At 39.6% G+C, this 20,567-nt stretch overlaps 1 protein-coding gene across 2 annotated transcripts; it reads right to left on the reverse strand.

Annotated features, from left to right (window-relative positions):
• Positions 1 to 1,123: 1,123 nt before the first annotated feature.
• Positions 1,124 to 15,522, reverse strand: LOC103528105 (phospholipid scramblase 1). 2 transcript variants are annotated; one of them, XM_030456546.1, is made up of 9 exons: positions 15,405 to 15,522; positions 11,292 to 11,323; positions 10,389 to 10,490; positions 9,419 to 9,588; positions 7,747 to 7,789; positions 6,452 to 6,672; positions 5,512 to 5,673; positions 4,352 to 4,513; positions 1,124 to 3,199 (listed from the first exon to the last, which is right to left on the reverse strand). In XM_030456546.1, exons 2-9 carry the CDS (start codon positions 11,296 to 11,298, stop codon positions 3,167 to 3,169), a joined length of 900 nt encoding a protein of 299 aa, XP_030312406.1. In that variant the 5' UTR covers positions 11,299 to 11,323; positions 15,405 to 15,522; the 3' UTR covers positions 1,124 to 3,166. The 2 variants fall into 2 exon arrangements, with proteins under 2 accessions (XP_030312406.1, XP_030312407.1); XM_030456547.1 differs by having other exon boundaries at positions 15,417 to 15,452.
• Positions 15,523 to 20,567: the final 5,045 nt, after the last annotated feature.

Genomic DNA, 20,567 nt, shown 5'->3' on the forward strand with positions numbered 1-20,567 from the left:
CTCCTTAAAGAAAAACAAAAAACAAAAAAACACCCAACCAAAAAAACCCTAGGCCAGATAAAGGTTAAACCAGCTGAGGAATGAGCAGCATATTAAAATAATAATTTTAAAAACCGAAACAAACCAAAAAAACAAACAAAAAACCCCCACACAACACCACAGCCAAAGCTTGGAGCAGATTCCCAGGCCGGCCACAGATCTCCAGCCCCCTCCAATCTCCACAACCCTTCAGGGCTTGCAGCTTGTGGCATGGCCACACACACTGAAGCAATTATCTTACCTCCAGGGCTCTAAATGCACCTCAGATGGAAAGCAGTGACCTTAAACCAGCACCAAAATGAGCCTGTTTGCTTTGACATGCCCTCCTATGATTTCTTAACAATTTTTTGTATTATGTACTGAATTTTGTCAAAAATCACAGTCCAGTTCTAGACTCCACCATTTACCTAATACAACTTTAGGGACATTACACAGTATTTGTCTGGAGGTTTTTAAATTCATCATGCTTTAAGATACTTGCACACGCATTTTTAAATTTTCCTAATGGCACGTAGTAGTAATAATAATATTTTGCAGCTTTGGTGAGAAAGACACTTCTGGCTTTCCATACGGATGTAGGGAATGCATACTTTGGAGACAGTGTAATCTGGAATTCTTCCACTGATATAATCGGAATGACAACCAAGGAAACCGTCTGTGAACCCTCAAGCGAGGCTTTCAGCAGTGAAGAAGTAATTGCTGTGCTAACGCTGCCACCTATTGCCACTCACTGAAAAGCAGGAGACACAGCCACCAGAAATCCCTTTTCTCCCTCTAGTGTTTGTTGCAGTACTTTCACATACATTTCCTTCCCACTGCTATGTGTAATAACATAGTGTTATCAAGGAGAAAATGCAAATAACCCAAAAGCAAGAGATACATCAAATGTACCTGTAGAGCTGAGAACAAAGTCTCTCCAGAACAGAAACAGTGAGGTATGGGTCTCCTGTCAGGGAGCTAGTACACTCCTAGATCAATCTGATCCACTACAAAAGCATAGCATGAAAGAGTGTGTGTTTATATATATATATATATATATATGTCAAAAAAGCACGTGCAGAGATGAATACTGATTGTTCTTGATTGTTTGCATCCTCCGATTCTTCCCTCTCTGCTCTACAGAGATACCTGCGAATTTTTCTGTATAACTTTGCATTCAAGATTGTTGGGGCAACAGTGCTTCCAGGGCTTATGGTGAATACCTAAGCACAACATTTTAACAATTTTTAAATTATTTAGAGTAATATAAATAAAATCACCAGGTTATGTCCCCTTAGGCCAAGGTCCTAATTCCTTACTTTAATTTGCATACATTCCACCATTTATTATCAAGGGATGAATTTGTGGTGCAAGATGCTTTTTTAGTACAGGCAAAGGTATCACTGTTTTTGCCTTCTTGGGTAATAATATTCCATCTATTCCTTAAATAGCCACAAAACCCCTTCACTCTAAAGCAAAAAGTAAATTTAAATTCTATGCAGGATCTGCCATGGAATTAAACTGGTATTTTCAAATAACTCTAAAAACATGTTCATGGAATATTTCAGTAAGTCTGCTCTCTGTTGAAAGTGCAGCTACTAAACATGCTTGAGCTTGGGATTTCAGAAGTCAACCCATGTGTCACCCCTTGAGGAAAAATAATACTGATGGGCTGAGCCATATGAATCCCTGCAGGACAGGTCTGGTACTGGGTTTGTTACTTTGGTTCTATATGTGTAGCTTCTGAAGCAATCAAAAACTTTTAGCAGATTTTAGAAAGACTGAGTTTTCTGTATCTCATTAATAAGCTGATCAATAAAGAACAGAATATTTTCAAAATTGCAGTAATTAAATTTCCTAATATTGCTGAGTCACAAATGCACCTCTTGCAATCCTTATTACAGAAGACACCATATTCAAAGAATTTTTTCCCTAGCAGCATAAGCTAACTTCAATAAGGCATCATATACAATTTTTAAGACTTTCAGAATAGTATAAGATTGTTGTCACAAGTTTGATCAGTTCTTATGACAACAAAGAGATTTCAGGTACACAGTAGGAAGAGTTCACTTATCTTTCTCTGTTTGGTACTGGCCAGGAGCAATGCATAAATCAAAAATACTGAACAAAAGGAACTTGTAGCAGAATTAGAATTCAACTGAAAATACTGGCAAGGACCTTTACCCATAGCTGGATCCCAAGAACCACCATGTGCACGTACTTGTGTGAAGCTGCAGTGAAACCCCTGCAAATTTATCCCTTTCTTACACATTTAAATAAAGCTATAAATTCTATGAAATAGACTTGCTGTTTCATGTGTCTGCTTTTGAAATTAAACTCTTCTGTTATTCCAGCACCCTCACTCATGCAGACCTAAAATCTGTGAAAACAACGGACTAAATGATGGGGAAAGAGGACTGGAGAAACTTAAAATTAAGTAACCAGCTTTTCCTTGCCTCAGGAAAGCACACACTCATGCACCAAGAAATTACTAATGGATTATTAAACAGGAGCAACCACAGGTATTTGTATTTCCTGTCTCCTCTAAAATAACTGTGGGTGAAAATCAAAGTCTTAAGTTTCAAAACAACTGAAGTTATAAAACCAAGTTATGCTAAGGGAGCCAGGTTTGACACCAGATTTGTCAATAGATTAATACAATTTTTCAGGGATTTCTGATAGTTCTTTATCTTACTTTGTTATTTTATAAGTTGAAAACAGCAGAATGTGAACACCAAGGCAAAACTACCAAAGGATACACAGGAAAAGATGAGGACACCTTTATTAGGCCCACAGCTTCTATTAATAATGCATATAGAAAGTATTATCTTTTTTAGGAATAAATGTAATTGTAAGTAATCATTTTATATTTCTGTATATTTATAATTCCAAAATGTTGCTATATATTTCTGTAAGTTACAGTATTGATCTGTACAGGAAAAGGCTTCTTATTGGAACAGAACAAATTATTTCATCAGATTACAAAACAAAACCACAAAAACATAAAACTTTTAGTTTATAGAAATATAACTGCAAGTACAAAATGTACATTTCTCACATTCTTACTGTAGCTCCACAATCCGGTGGTGTGTTGGGAGATCTATGTTCCTCTTCTATATTAAATGTTACAGATTTCATTGCCAAATTCTTACTCACCAGCATGTTCAAAAAACATGAAGTCCTGAGAAGTAAACAAAAAGCAAAAAAACCAAATACTTCTTAAACATGGCTCTTAGTTCAGCAATCTCCTGGTTGTTTTGCAAGATATTCAATCCACCTTCCTCTTGGGAACTTCAAATGATGAGAGGAAGGTGGACACGCCCTCCATCCCACCATCACTTGAGTGTATCAGAATAGGACACCCACAAAGAGAGGAAAGGGTGCTGAAAGACCTGAACTGAAACTTTAAATTATCACTAGCTGAAGCTATGCTTGCTTTACTCAGGATTCCTGCCCTGCTTTTGTTTGTCCTGACTCAGTCCATTCAATTTTCCTTCAAACTGGAGCCCACCATCATGGTCAATATCTTTAGTTTACATCTGAGGACCCCTTTTTCTGTGCATATGGAAGCACAGGTACACACACAGCTAAGAAAAACCTGGTTTGTGCACAAGGCTGGTGAGAGAAACTCGATCTGCTTCACATGCCCACATTCCTGCTTCCCACCCTTCTGCAGCCCTGCAAGCACAGAACCAGTGCACCTTTTGGAATGGTACCTGATGCTGAATTGCACAGGTTAAGTGCCAACACAAGTGTGTCCCACACAGCCTTCAAAGAGCTGAATTTCAGTGTTTGACACAGCAGAATCTGGGAGCATCTAAAAAGTGCTGTATCAAGTTAGACACGCTTTGCCTCCATTGAAGTCCCTCCCATCGGAAATTACTCCTCTGAAAGCATTTAATCCTGCTCAGCTCAGTGCTTAACATATTTCCAAGAAGAAGAGTCAGGAGGAACTGGCTGCAGCAATCAGATGTGCAGTTCACCAGCTCAGCAAGCTGCTCTGGCTTTGGATGGGTCCCTCAGCTATTGCTGATCTGCACATTTCTCCTTTCACCATCCACACAGAAATGCTCATCTCTGCTAATGTGTCTGTCTGGAGACTTCCCATTACAGGATTTTTCAGTCTCATCACATGTAAAGCTCTCCTTAAATAGAGTTTGCACGTCATGTAGCCTAGAATAAGCTTACTATTTGAAATAATTCTTTGTTTTAGACAAGCAGTTCAAACAACCTGTTGCTCACATGAAGGAGCTCAGAGTCAAATTCTTTACCAGCACAATTTGAACATGGAGATGAAAAAGTCAATTAAAGTATTAGTGAATGACAGACTTACGATAAGGAAGCAAGCACCGAGCAGGACAGCTTTCATTTTTACATCAAGGTCCATTGGGAATGCGATTCCAAAGTTATCTGCACCTGTAAAGACTTCTTTCACAAGCCCAGTCCACTGCTTAGAAATCCTCCCAATAGTAGCAGTCTCATCCAAAGACTTCACCTGGTTTTATATGAAATTTAAAAAATAACATTAAATCTGCAATTCATATGACCAAATGCTTTTGGTGATAGATCCATTTGAAAGCTTTAAGTTTTGATATCTGAATTACTGCAGTCACTGAATGCCACTGTTTGTACCTAAAGGTACAAGCAACTTACAGCTGTAAGTAGCACAGACACAAACAATTCTAGATCTGACTGCAGAGTTCAGTGCTTTAATGGTGTTGGGAGACATCTCCCACATGCAGAGGAAAACACTTTGCTGGAAAAGTGTTGTTTTTTAGCTAAGAGAGTGAATTAGTTTCTCCTGCCATGCATCAGGAACTGCTCAAGTGAAAATTAAACAAATCACATTCCTAAGCAAAGATCAGCTCATTGTTAACATTATGTGTCCTAAAGTTAGATTCAGTCTTCAGGGTCATGTGAAAGACTAGTCCCCAAAATAAAATTATACTAAACTTGCTTTAGCAACTATTTGCAACATAATTTTAAATCTTGAGTGCATCTACAACTTCATGTGTATGAAAATAATGACACATTAATCACTATTATTTTTATGTGAAAGTTTTAACTCTTCAGTCATTCAAATCTATGTTTTAAGTCTGTTATCTTGATTTACATGGCTACTGAAAGATTTTTAAATTATTAAATGAGTGGTTGTAGGAAATAATTATAATAAATACACAATACAGGTGTGAAAGGTATTTTTCTAGGTCCTAACATAACGGGTTCAGAAAGATTTCGCTGCTAAATATTTCAATTAAGAGATTTGTGTGCAGTCATAGGGAATCAGTCTCACAAGTCACTGATGAGTGGCTTTAAGACATCATTTTGGGAAGTTTGTTTGGCTTACCTAGAGTAATTATCTAGAGAAGTGAGTTGATTATACTAAAATTAAAAGGCTATGTACTAATTACTTATAAGTTCAGCTGGTAGGTAATAATCAACAAAGTACTACCTGGAAGAAGATACATACAAACAGTATTTAGCATTGCATACCTCAAAATGAACGTCCTCACAACAGCGGCAGACAACACATGGGCCAATAATTTTCAGTATATCCTTTCTGTTCTCATCTTGAATGGTAAACTTTGGCAGACAGATATGCCAGTTCTGGACAACGTAACCAACTGTTGTTCCTGGAGGTGCCTGGACTTCCAGCTTCACAGGAAAAAGAAAACCTCCAGGTGAATGTTCAAGCTTTGGTATGCTTGTTAGACAAAATCCACACTAGTGCACACTAACCAAACACAACTTCTACAATCATCTAGCTTTCCAGTGCATGAAAAGCTGAGTTTTCAGAAAACTGCACACAAAATGAAGACCTCACATGTAAAATTTACCTTCATTTAAAACAAAAAGATACTCCTAAGGCTGTGGAGCACACAAGCTATGTGTCCACAGTATAGAGATGAAAGTCTAGTGAAAGAAAGGCTGTGAGCATCCTGAAAGCATTCAGTGAAAATATTGCAGGATGTAGCTACTACACTTCCCTCAGTAAAAGCTCTGAAGAGGCTCAGATTTGACATTTCAGAAGTTGCATCACCCCATAATTAATATTTAGAAAGCTCATCATTTCATGCATTGAATTTCATTGCAGCTCTCCTAGCAGTAAAGTGAAAACTATTTTATGAAAATTACTTCCTAACTCTTACATTGCAAGTCCCTCTCCAGCACAGATTTCAGCCCTAGTCACAAGTTCCCTTCATGCTGCTGAATGTATTTTTCATTACCATACTCAGAAGTGGTCAGAGTGACTTGAAGTGTTGCAGCACATTTGCTTCTTCCCAGACCAAGGGCTCCACACACAAATCCCACAGATCTCTCCCCACACAATTCACAGGCAAAACCTGACTTGCTCCCTCTCACCTCTGGATTCAAGAGAACCCCATCTTAAAACTGCACAGGTGAAGGAAGATGGTGAGAGGGAGGAACTCACCTCCTGTAGGCAGCAGGGAAAGCAGCATAAGGAGCAGCGGCAGGGTCTCTGCAGGGTTATCACCTCATGGCCCAGGTTGTCTATAATCCGGATGGTGAAGGCTCGTGATGGCCCAAAGCAATTCCTGGTACAGCAGTCATTTTCCTCTACTGCAAAGTACACCCTTTGCCCCAGCACATTCTTGATTTCGTATTTGTTGTTTGCTACAAAGCCACTCAAAACTGAAAAATAGGATCAGAAGTGTTTAATTTCTGAGGTGTCTCTAGTCAGAAACATCACCACACTAACTCTAAAGCTACTTTTTGGAAAGGCAGACCTCATTTCAAGTCTGCCAGAGGCAGTTGCTGGGAAAGTGAAGTGGTGAGGAAGGTTGCTTGAGCAGAGAAGCTTGATGGAGAAGTTCATAAAGGAGAAGCCACCATGATAATGGCAATGCTAAAAGAGCACAGAGATGTCCATCAGTCCCCTCACATCAGTCACAAGCAACTGCTGCCACAGCAAGCACCACAGTTATCAATAACACAGCAAGGAAAAATCCAGAGAGAAGCTGAAGACATGAGAAAGAAACCTGTGAATTTGGCGGTGAAGGAAGAAAAGGGTTCTAGAGAACACAAATACATTCAAAATGAGAAAGCCACAAAAAAAGCCTTGCAGTCAAGTGAACAGCAGCATAAATAGAAAAGAAAAGCAAGGACAGAAATTTTTTAAATTTCCCCAGCAAATCAAAGTCCTCTTTGAAGCATCATGGAGACAAAAAGCAGGAGCATTAGGTATCAGCCAAGATAATGGCCCATTTTATTTCTACTATTTGAAAGACTCATAACATGACTGATATTCTTGAAGGGAAAGGAATGAAGGTAGCAGATGGAAAGGAATTTAGGTTGCTTAAACAGCAGGATGTCCTAAAATGCAATTGGAGCTACATGTCAATCTATGGAATTAGATGGAGAAAGAGAGGACACAAAAGAACATCTTTAAGTAGGGAAGAGAGACAAGTAGAAATCTTATGAATGAACAGCATGGGAAATATGTGACTTCAGCCAGAACTAGCTAACTAGATTATTCAGCCACATTGCTGCGTATCTTTTAAGACACAGAACCCGTTTAAAATCTGCTGCCCTCCTATTTTTTTCCTTCCTCCCCTCCAAAACTTTTTGCAGGAACTTAGACAACAAAAGTAGGAAAGAGAAAGGGAACAATACACTTTAAATACAAGTGTTAAAGAAAGCTTAGATTTTACTGTTCTTGGGATTATTAGTTTTAAACATTCTCTGCTATAAATAATTTGCACTTACTCTCAAGAAGTTCAGTTTGCTGATGAATTAATATCTGGTCAATCTGTTTGTGGTTGAAAGATTACACAGAATAAACAGTTAACACATTGTAACTAAGAGAAATCTTGCTTCAAGAAGCATTGCTGTTTCACTTCAGAATGCAGATTTATGGGTCAATACATTGTCTACAGACAGATCATCTACCAGCAAAGCTGTAGAAATAGCTCAGCTCCCCCTTGTCAGTCTGCCTGAAGAATGTTTCAGAGCACCAGAGCAGGTGGCAGAAGTTGTACCCAAGTTGTTCTGGTTACAAGGACATGGGACTAATGTGCCTCCTGTGCTCCTTTCAGGACACAGTTCAGCCCAGCTACAGAGCCTGACCTGAACGCTTATATTAGGAGTTTGTATGGACAAACCTGGGAAACAGCAATTTCAGAGCAGAAGCGTAGTGAAATGAGGCAACCAGGTGCCACTAATTGCCAGGGACTGAGCATGAGCTTGTGTCAAGCCCACCTGTGCCTAATTAGGGTGGGCCCCCACTGCACATGAGCAGGACCAGGGGGCCAATAAAAGGTGAGTCCTGAAGCACAGGTTCAGCTCACACTGGAACTCACAATCTTGGCATGCTTGGCTTTAGGTGCTGCTTTCAGCACTGCACTACCTTTATTGCTCCACTAGAGCTCATCGCCAGCAGGGTGAGGCTTTAAGGAGTCTCAAACCCGTGGCCCTCAGCATTGCTCAGGGTGTGTAGTCACGTGCTTAGCCGGCTGCGCCACTCAAGCCTCACCCTGCTGGCAATGAGCTCTAGTGGAGCAATAAAGGTAGTGCAGTGCTGAAAGCAGCACCTAAAGCCAAGCATGCCAAGATTGTGAGTTCCAGTGTGAGCTGAACCTGTGCTTCAGGACTCACCTTTTATTGGCCCCCTGGTCCTGCTCATGTGCAGTGGGGGCCCACCCTAATTAGGCACAGGTGGGCTTGACACAAGCTCATGCTCAGTCCCTGGCAATTAGTGGCACCTGGTTGCCTCATTTCACTACACAGAAGGTCAGCTACTTCTCAGCTCTGAGTGAAACACAGCAAAAAGTCAGCCTCTCCTCACTGTTTTGGTTTTTTCTTTTTCTTTCCAAGCAATTTGAAACCTGACAGCAATACATCAGTGTTAAGCCTTTATATTTACTCCCAGTGATGAGAGGAACTGTAATTTTACAGTACAAGGACATACGCTGTAAAGTGAAAATAATTCTTCTTTTGCTATTAGCATTCTCTCTGTTGTGAAGTCTGATAGCACCTCTTCTAACAAAGTCATGAAGAGGTGTGAAGAAAGCACCATGCACAAAATTAAGCACCTATAATGTGCTACAGTTGCCCATAAAGTATCTATTTATTGTATCCACCTTACCACATCCTATTACATCTCACACAGCAGCTTCAGAAAGAGGAAGGATGTAAGCTAGCCCTGTGTCCCCAACCCTTTAGCATCCCACCTGGTAGGAGAGAATGCCATGAAATGCAGCAGCCTGAACAGATACCTCCCTGCTGGAAGATGCATCAATCACATTACAAAAAGCTTCACTTAGCAGCCCCAAAGGAGCAACCCATGCAGCTGCAACAAAGGCAGATGCTTTTTTTAGCTCTTTCACAGAGTTAGGTTGCTTAACCTGTTCTCTGGGGAGGGAGGGAGGGTGCAGGGTACCTGAGTGAGGTATTCCAGTCCGGGAGGGCAGTTGGGAAGAGAAGGAGGGACAGGCATCCAGATTGTCCTTTCATTCATGATGGGCTGGTTCTGGATGGGTGGAACAGCATATCCAGCTGGGCCATCCATGGCCTGTGGCTGGAAACCATAGCTACCCACATCTGAGAAACCTGGTGTGGTAGAAGACATGCAGCTGTGAAACTTTGATGGTGGAAAATAATTGTACCATGGATCTTCAGAAGATTCATTTGTTCACTATTTTAAACTGTGAAGATCCTTATACCTATGAACACTACAGCTTTTGTGAAGGAATTTAAACTGGATTTGGATTCTAAACAAAATAATAAATAGATAAATGTTAGATTCTTTAATACAGCAGAAGTTTTATTCATACAAAGGTAAGCAAATAAAAAATTAGGAAAAAATAAACAAAGGTTATTTCTAAGTAAAGAAGACAGATACACTGGCATTTACAAGTTGTCAGTTGAACAAATGAGGAATTGTTAGACATTGCACATTATGATTTAGTGAAAAAAAGAATTTGTTGCCAGAATAAGAGAAGCTATTTAGGAGTACTGCATTTTGATTATGGAACAGAAAATGAGGTAGAAGAGGAGAAAAGCAAAGGAGCAAAAGTGTAAGTTTTTTGCAAAATACATACCACATGCAAAGTACAGCAACAGCTGCCACACATTAATAGCTTTGCATTACTATCACCTCCCAAAAAAAAATTCCCTACACTGACCACTGAGAAACAACCAACGTTTTTAATTCCTGCCACTGTTGTTACTGCTCAGCACATACTAACATGCAGCACAAGAAAAAAGAAAATTTTCAGCAAAACAGAAATTAACAGAAACTCCACAGAATTAACAGCATAAAAGTAAATCAGAGGCTTTCAGCCTCATAAAACCTATTTGCCATGCTTATTCCCTAATGGTACAAGCAGATTGGTACCCAAATGATCTACCTTGATAAGTCCCAGGTCCCTGCTGTGAGTAGCCATAGGGGATTTGATTTCCTGGTGCAATGTTAGCGTTGTAAAATCCAGGTGCTGGTGCAGGCGTATGTGCTGAAAGAATGGGATATACACTGAGTATTGCTCATTTACTTTCACCCCTCCTGGAAAGACCCCCAACATTGCCTTTTCCAGAGAAGACATATAACCAAACTGAGCAGCTTTTTTTCTGTAAAGCAAAATCCGCATAACAACCTTGCACTTATGCACAGTATGTGTATTAAACATCAGCATAACTGAAAAGAGTTCAGATCCTTAAAACATGCAGAATAAAGGGAGGTTTTGTACATGACATCATGAAGATGTCACAGAATCATTTAGCAGAGAAGGGTCCTCTGCAGGTCATCCAGCCCAACCCCTGATCAAGCAGGACCAGGTCACTCTCTGCCTAGACCAGAGATGCCTTTGTTCATTTATATTTAGAAGGAGGCTTTAATTCAAAGAATCACCAAGGAATTTACAGGCTGCCCTCCTATACAGAACAGACTGGCAATGAGCCATTCTCCACTATACGAAGCATTTTCTTCTGATTTCTTCAAGTCAGGATTATACTAATGCCTCTCCAACAGAATGGGAGTTACAGATTTAAAAGCATTCACCAAGTTTAGTTTGCAAGCAGAAATAACTTGAATTTCAAGATTATTTATTTGATTTCAGAAATCAAGATCTGAAAATGTAATCTATATGTTATGTACATGACTGTTCTAAAATGTAATTTCAATGTAAAAAGTTCATACATATTTAATAAAATTAGAAGATAAACTAATAGCTAAGCTAATATTGCTTGAACACCTCAGAATGACCTGTTAGCTTTTATATTACCAAAATATGGCATTGTGCTTATATGTTACTCACCTTGCATTGCTGTGTATCTGCTTGTAATTGTTCTGCAAAACAAGAGATATATTTTTAAAAAATATATACTTTCATACAAGATTTACTCTGAATTCTCTAATTATTATTGGTAAAAGATACTTGACTGGCTAACCTCTATGAAAAAGCTGAATTTCAAATACAAGCAAAAGTAACTTCAAAACATCTCTTCCACCACAAAATAAACTGGAATTCTGTATTCCTGTATTCATGCTTTGAGTCCCCTGAAACAATCCTCGACTCAGAAGAAAGCATCAGGATGTGGAGAATTTTTTTTCTCTGCACAATAATAAAGGGTGGGCTTGCACAGGTTTCTACAGAAGATTATCATGAGTGAGAAGGGACAAGTGTTTGCCTTTTTCTTTCTACTCCTCCAGGGTTGTCAAAAAGAGTTTAAAAAAAAAGCAAAAAGAACCAGCATCAACCTCCAGATATACTCCTTTCAGTCCCTGGGATAATCAGAGAAGCAAGACAATGGCAGCAATTTCTTTTAAAAACAGAGGTCCAAAACCAGAGATCCATAAGTAGAAGTAGAAAAAAGAGTGGCACAGGAGCTCCCGTTTATAAGATCAGAAGTTTTAAAATAAAAAAAATATATTGTTATTCTTTCCAAAAAAATGCAGTTCAAGTGAAAGCAGTGATATATTTTGTCTGTTATGGTTCATTTCAAAGCTGGGAATTAAACTGAAAGTGAAAGCAGTTCCTGCTTTTCACTCCCAGAGTAAGAGCAGATGATACAGGACAATATCAAATGGTTCCAGGATGAGAGGGCATCTAGCTCACTTTCCAACTCATGCATAACATCCCCTTTGTCTAATAAACTGACTCTAAACTGTTTTTTTCTATTTGACTAACTTTACTGGGAAAACCATCATCCTGTTTTATGCACTTTAATTGGATTTTGGTTTCCATATGAATGCAGGTTAAAAAAAATCCTTTAGAATTATATATCTTATTTAAAAATCTGAAAGAGCACATTCAAACTACATAATGTAAACCTTGATCTTTCAGCTGATGTATAGCGACAAGTTTCATATCTGACAATATTAAAACATGTTAACAAAAATACCACCTTGTAAAAAGAGCACAAGGTAAAGATTAATAAAAATTTCATTATTTAAACCAGCAAGAGGTAAGCTTATGAGTTTTTACTGTGAGATGTTCCAGCTACCTGAACTTCAGTGAAATATTGACAATTACAACTGAACCTTTTGATAAAGGGAGAGTAAAGACATAATCATATGATTTATTTAAAAGAAAGGCTTTATAGTAGCCCAATTTTTTTCCTCCCTACTATACATATACACCTCTGAGCAATCTAGGATTTAGAAAATGTTGATATTCTGTATAGGTAGAAAAGCAGCCTTTACAAAGTCCACCTCTCACTTCATCAGACATGATATTAAAGAGACTAGTTAAGATCATTTCTTTTATTAAAATTTTATTAAAGTTGTCTCTTTTCTCCTATTGCTTTTTATCTAGACTCCTTCTACCACCTCCAGTTCAGTCACCAAGTTATGCCATGCCCTGCTTTCAATCTGAATAATTTATACGGACTATGAAATAACATAAAAGTCTGAGATAGCAAAGGAACGAGGAACAAAACCTAACTTTGCAAACCTTTGTATTGCACAATATATTTTTAAGCAACGTTGTTACGCATGGGGAAATTCCCACCCCATTTAAGAAAGGAAACAATCATAACAGGAAGACCACTCGGAAACGTGTTGGTTCCAGCTTCCTTGTGCTGCAGCAAGCAACAATTTGAAGCCTACAAAAGAGGGAGAATGCAAGTTCTTTGTAATGTAGTTAAAATTCCACAGGGAAAAAAAAAAAAGAAAAAAAAAAAGGTGCCTGCAGTGTTTCAGAAGTAGCAGCTGTGCAGCTGTGTGTCTTCGCATGCAAGACTCATTTATAAGAATAAAAAGCTTTACAAGGCCCTAATCAACGTGATCTAACTTTGAATTTAGGTTGGCTTTAAGCAGAGGAATGGACCAAATGACCTCCACAGGTTATCCTTTCCAACATGAAATATGCTAGGAATATAAGGGCCTTTCATAATTTGTTACATTACCTGAGGTATTTGCTGGTCAACCATTCACCAAAATCTCACAGCTGGAGTTTGAAGGGTGAGCAGAAGGTGGGGACTAGGCTCCAACTCCAAGCACCTCACCCCTCCCTGGGGCTATTTTGGGTTAGGATTATACAAGGGAGCCTGGGCCAAGAAAAGGTGCCAAGTTTTTGGCCTTTCCTGATAGATTCTGGTAGTAACTCAGAGCTCAGGGTCCCCTCCCCCCAAGGGAGTATAGATCAGATATAAATAACTTCTCTTCTCTGGAGGAGAGGACATACTTGGGTTCAGGTTTACTCAAGGGATAGCAGAAATGATTTTGCCAGCAGCACTGGGGGAACTGGGAGCTCTTCGTTCAAGGCACTTTCTGTTAATGACCACTCCTTAGGAAATACAGTCTGTGCATGGGCTGAAGTGCCCCTGCTGCACCTGTGCACTGGAAATGGGAAATGCTTGAACCCTGCAGTCTGGCTCCCTACCTCAGCCACTGCAACCCAGAGAGGAAACACAAGGAAAAAGAACTGCCCTGTCCATACCCTCACCCTGAAACAGGGTTAGCAAGCTGACAGCATACCCACCCACACACCTCATTTGCTGTACTGCTCACAAGAGAAAGGGTTCATACCAGATGTCTTTTTCATATTGTGTCCCTCTATGTTGTACTGCCTAGAACACATATTGCCACCCTTCCTACCCATCCACAGAAGTTCCCAGCCTGTTTCCCTTTGCTCTCAGAAGTAGCAGTCAACTGCTGTGATAGCCTAAACCCTCTCACCCAGCTCTAGCACACCCAGCCTATTCCTCACTTCTCCCTTACTTTCATGAATCGTTACTCAGATAGGTAACATGGAAGCAACGCTCAGAGGCATCCAGGCACCCAGGTACAGTGGTTTTGCTTCTCCAGGAGTTTCAAGCTCAGGCACTTAAGGACAGCCAAAATCTTTTGGAAAGGAAATTAAGGAGATACTGGTTCCAAAGGAAGTCATAATGCAACTATTCTAGACATCAGCAAGGAAATAACATCCCCACTTTTTCTTTCTTAAGCAATGGCAGAATGTCCATACTTCATTTCAGTCACTTTCTCATTTTCAGGACTGCATTACACAGCTACCTTACCTTGATGCATGTCAATAGATACACTGCAATGCTTTAGAAAGGTCTTAATCAGTTAACTACAGAGCGTCTGTTTTTTATCAGGAAAACGGTATACTAGCATGACTTTCAGTTTCGTTTCCTACGCAGCTCGCTAAGATACTGCCAAGAGCACATTAAAATAGGCCCCCAAGCACAAACATCACTCATGGTACCAAATGAATACCAAGCCAAGACCTTTCCCACAAGGTTTATGATTAACAAAATAGACTTGGAAGGCCAAATGCCTGTGAGGCATCATTAGTTTACCCAAGCTAGCTTTGTGGCACTATTTCTGATCAGCATAATATATTAGACTATTCAGCCACTGGATTTTAACCTTGGCTGCTGGAGAAACAGTATACTTAGAAATAATCTAGATGATCTAATCAAGCAGGCTATTTTCTACTAAAGCTAACAAAATAGCCTTCATAGAAGGAATGCCATGAACTGCAAGCTGACACAAAATTGTTTTGTTCTGATGCAGTAAGGTAGCCTCTTCCCTTCCATACACATCTCTCCTGAAACCTGGGAGTCCCTACAGCTGAGAGCCATAAATCCAGGCCACAGTCTGGGTACCCAGCCTCGCTGAGAGGAGGGGACACCTCTAACACTGCCTCCCTACACTACTGGGTACCGGAGATGCCCTGCAGGGCTCTGCCGCGCCCTCCTCGGCAGCAAGACCTGCCCTGGCACCAGCACTGGCAAGCCACCTGCTTTGCTACCTCTAGTGCCTCCTGGTAAAGAGAGACATTTTCTAACTAAATGCACAATCCCAATCTGCAAAAATCCAGTTCTTCTAATCATCGGCTCCTTTTCACGGCCCTTCTAATCAAGCAGCACCCCTGTCATGAAAAACGAAGATAACTGAATAAAGAAAGGAAATCACATACAACACAGAATACCCCGTTCCCGAAGCCGAAACGGTGTCCTGCAGGGAATCCCGCTGCCAGCCGCTCCCTCCCCGGGGCTGCTCTCCGCCGGTAGCTCCTGGCCCGGCCCGGCCCAGCCCAGTCTGGCGCTGCGGCGCTGGGCGGGGGCTGCTCCGGAGGCGAGGCCCGGCGGGGGGAGGGCGGGGGGGGGGACTGCAGGAGGAACACGGCTGTGACAGAGCCCAGGAACCCCGCTCAGATGCTCCCGCAGCTTTTCCGCCACAAAGGGCTCCGCCCCGACGCTGAGGACTCCTGTAGCCGCTTGTCTTTCGCTAGGGCGCTGGAACAGAAAGCCAAATATTTGCTTAAAGTGAAGTGCTGCAGATTTTCAAGAAGGTTTTCTTGCAAAGCCAGAACTTTAAGGTAGCAATGACTCCCTAAATGTAACTCCTACAACTAAAATAGCCCCGGTGTTCTCCCATTGGGCAGGTATAACAGTGCAAACTTGCCCATGTAACTATTGACTTTCATATGTATACTGAATGATTATTCACAGTAAAGTATAATCCTAAAAAAAAAATAATATTGGATTGCCTATAATCTCTATACTACCAACTTCTCTTGTCTGGAAATGTTTCCATTGTAACAAAAGGTTTCCAATGCAATCTAAATGTTAGCAAAGACAGCGGGTTTCTGTGAAATGCCTGCCAATGGAAAAAACCTAAGACCCTTCACTTGGTGCTTACCCTGGATGCACTATTTTTGAGAGATTTCACAAAAACACAGGTGATTTAAGGAAATTATTTCCTTATACTTGGTTCATTCTAATACACGATGCCACATTAATACTTACTGGTATGATACTTGAATGATCTAATTCAAGATACTAGAGCAATTCAAATAGTGGCATGTGTTCATATTGCTTGGTTTTACATGTGAAAAGGTCCAAAGTTTCTGAAAGGTTCTGATAACTTTTACAACCATTTTTTTGTCCAAAACATTTGCTTCTAGATAGCGCAAAACAAGTCTTGCAAAAAGGGATAGTTTCATGATGCAGAATACAGACATACACAATCTCATGACTGTGAGAACTCAGGTAAGGAATGGGGAATAAGTAAGAATTAACTTATTCTTTTGGTAATAAATTTAACCATAAGAGGTGAAGCCCAAGAATGGGCAGACAACAGTTTCATTTCATAACTGACATTGTACAATCATATTTTGTGCATAGTCCCAAATTTACTGTACTTTTTCCATCTCTGAACTTCTGAACTTGGAATATAATTCATAGAATACCATAGAATGTATTCACCCCCTCCATCCATCAGATGATTTAGGCTAGACAATATTCCAGCAGCACCATAAATGTTTCATTTATGACATGAAGTATACTGGGCTTTTTCAGCAATTATACTTCTAATAAGACATTAATTTCTAATTTTTAGCCACAGGATACCTGATTGCATAACTACAGGTGATAACTTGTACATTCACCTTGAGAGGGAAACAAACGGTATCTGACACAGAATTACCTTGCTTATAAGGCACACCTCAGGGAAAACAATGTATTCATATGAATGCCACAGCACCAGGAACAAGAACAAACAAATACTGAACTCTGTGGGGGAGAAGGCTCTTGGAAACGCTTGGCTTGTGTCCTTATTACAGTCTTGGTGAACTAACCTTCAGCTTCCTTTCTTATACATTCACCTAGTCCATACTGGGGCTGCTGGTGTTCATGTCCATGTCTGCAAACTAATCTGCACCTAATCTAAACCAGAAAATAACAATAACTCGTGCATGTACAAATTCCAAGACTGGGAATTAAATTTGAATATTGATTAAACAAAACAAAAAAACCCATAAACAAACAAAAACCAAAAAATCACAAAAAAACCCAAAAAAAACCCCCAAACAAAACAAAAAAGCCAGAAATCCAAAAACAAACAAACAAAAAAAAAGCCTAAAAACCCCAATAAATTAGTAAGTGCAGGTCACTCTGTAGCCTTACATACTCTGCAACTTCTCACTTCTAGCTCCCAAAATAAGGTCTCAATATTTCAATTAAACTGCCAATAAATAAATAAACAAACAAAAAAGGCAAAAAACCCAACACAGCACCAACCCTTAAAAAACCCACAACTATATGTTGTAGCACTGGCTACTACAAGGATTTCGGGGGGTTATTTTGCTAGTTTCCTTAGGTACATAAGAATATAATCTTAAGCTGACTAGCATTTTTCCACATGTCTGCATTGAGTCCACTAAGAGGATTAATACCAAACACCAAGAACTATGTTTAAAGAATTAGGTATAGACTTATTTTGACATGGTTGGGAAATTGGAAATACAGGGTAGCATGTGATACCTTTTAAACAGAAATGAAACAGCTATATTTAGCTTAGTTCAGACTTTAGAAATTTAAATTCCATTATGCAGCAAACATGATTTTTTCTTCATAGGGATGAATGTTATTTCTTATACAAGCATATCTTCATCTTATCAAAGAGAACAGAAATAGCATTATCTTTTCCTTTTAGGCATCTATCAGTAGGAATCTATGCACTTGGAGTGGCAGCAAAAAGATGCCATGGTTCACACAATACAAAGGAAATTACTCATTCTTGGTCTAACAAACAATGCTCCCCTTCTTTTCTTTTCCAAATAGAATCAGTGGTATTATGACTGGCAGACAGTGCTTTTCTGTTGGATCAGTGGGTTGAAATGCTCAGTACCATTTTATTTTCCCCAGTAAGCAGATTTGACCAGTGCCACCAAGGAACCCCCTAATTTGGGAAAGTTGGAATTGCTTGAAAAGCTGGGTGCTGCAGCCTTCTCAAAAAATGCAGCTTCCATGAACAGAAAAATGAGGTTATTATTCCGTCCCAGGAGACCTGGAAATGGGGAAAAGAAAAACTGAATATCAAATACCAGAAACATTTTGCTAAATAGAGGAGGAAACTGAGATCATGACCGTACAAGAGATTTTAATATTGGCTTCTCTGGTCTGTACAGGCTTTGCTGTCAAAGGCCACACAGTTTACATAAAATGAACTCTTAAATGATAGAATTTTCATAATACTTAAAACTTCCTGGAAGAGTTCAGGTTTTAAAAGGCTAATTCTAGATCTTCCGCCACCCCCAGTTATTCACATTTTAGGAAACTTACAATAAATTCTGTTCCTTTTTTCCATGTGTGCTACTTTTCTATCCAAACAAGCAGCAGTTTTGAAAGCAGACAGACAAATAATTTAATGTTCCAAAAGGCAAAAATTTCCATTTTAATAAAACATAAGGACCACCCCTAGTGTGTCAGACAGGATGTACATGTACTAAAAGGCAGTTTAAATCCAAACATTTTTTAAAAGTAGATAAATTGCTATTATTATTATTATTTCTTTGATGTGGAACTGAGGCAAATGGATTCCATTGCACTCAGAGTTGACAGGCATCTGACATCTCCCAAGTCCCAGTGTAGCTCTTTTGGTTCAGTAATTAGGTCTTCACTAAGATAATAAAAAATGTATTCATGAAACCAGAAGAGGCAGCTAACACATTATCTCTCTATTAAAGATTTGTGGTAAAAGGACTGTTAGCTTATTTCAGTTCATTTAACAATTTCAAATCAGTCTTGAAGTCTGCAGTCTGATAAGTGAGTTTTAGGTTCTCCTTTGAAAGGGTAAAAGGCTTTAGGATTGTTATATCTTTTGCTAATTCAGCATCAATTGGTAGGAACGTACAGTCAAAATTTTCAAAACCCTTAAAGAAGCTGTCCATATATTTTGATATATACTGACCAGTAACATGCCATTTCGGGCTGCCATTAACAATTTTAACAGGAAAAGCAATAGCCACAGTGAACTGTCAGCCATCATCATCAGTCTTTCATCAAGATATTTTAACAAAAGGGGAAAAAAACCCTAAGCAACAAGAGGAAAACTACTAAGAATTCAATTTGGCTACTGAAGGTTTATATGCCAAATCAATTTCTTAAATGAGAAGGAGGATAAATGCAGTTTTACTGCATCCAGTCTAAGATGGTTTTGAGTGTCAGCACTGCAGACACACTGGCATAATCTGCTTTGGGGTCAGAAACTCAGATATAGAGAGGAAAAGAATAACTTGATGTAAAGAAATAGGCCACTTAGGATTTACTGTGATGCTTAGAGTTTAAAATGCAGCTTGTGTAAATCCTGTTTTCTGCTAAGGGGATACTGAGACTGAAAATAGGTAGTTTATAGACAACATTTTCTATCGGCATGATTTCATTCCTAAAAAGCTTAATTAATACAATACACCAGCAAAGCCAATTTAGGCCAGTTCTACACCCCCCCATCCTGCAGACGTGCAGTTCAGTTCTGGGTGTTGAAGTCAGCACTTCAGATTTCCAGGCTGCTTAGAGCCATCTGCAATTGGGGTTGGAAGGTTTGATTCATTTGGGACCTTTGTTCTTGCATTTGGGGTTGTTTTTTTTATTTCTTTATTTTTGAAAGTCAAGTTCTTCTGTTTAGGCATTGTTGCTGGCAAGATTAGATCATTCAGCAGCCAGGAAGATCTGTGAAGTCTCCTCTCCTTCCCTTACCTTTCCCCAGCAGCAAGGAATGTGTATGGGGGGGATTCACTGGCCAAAGTCTTAGAGCTGCTGGTGTTGTGCTGTTACAAAATTGTAATTGCATAAAGCAATTACATTGCATTATGTTAGGACACTGGGGCCTTGAATTGATACCTCCACTTTTAAAAGGTAAATAAAATGAAAATGCTAGTAATCATTAGCCTATTGCCATAGTATTATAGAGGGTAACTGGCTGGAGGGGAGGAGCCCTCTCTGCTCCCTTTGCCCATCCCTCCAGAGCCCCCACTGCATGGCCCCAATTCTGTACTAGCACAGCAAAGGATACCCAACAGTACCCAGGCCCACAACTGCTTTTGTTTATAGTAGCAATGGATTTGAATTCAGAGTTATGAAAAAGCAATGCCTTTTAGCTTTACTGTTATTGATTATGCACCCTAGCCTTGTCAGGGGGTTGCTGATAAAGGAGAAGCTGTAAATGGGGCTATTTCTGATCATATGTGATACACCCTAGCACTGCTTTTATCAACATGAGGATGAATAGTATAATACCCAAACACAAAACAGGCTAAGGAGGGGATGCTATGAAAAAACAGTAATATCCAAGTTAACTC

This window comes from Calypte anna, chromosome 9 (assembly GCF_003957555.1).
Source record: "Calypte anna isolate BGI_N300 chromosome 9, bCalAnn1_v1.p, whole genome shotgun sequence".
NCBI classification, from domain to species: domain Eukaryota; kingdom Metazoa; phylum Chordata; class Aves; order Apodiformes; family Trochilidae; genus Calypte; species Calypte anna.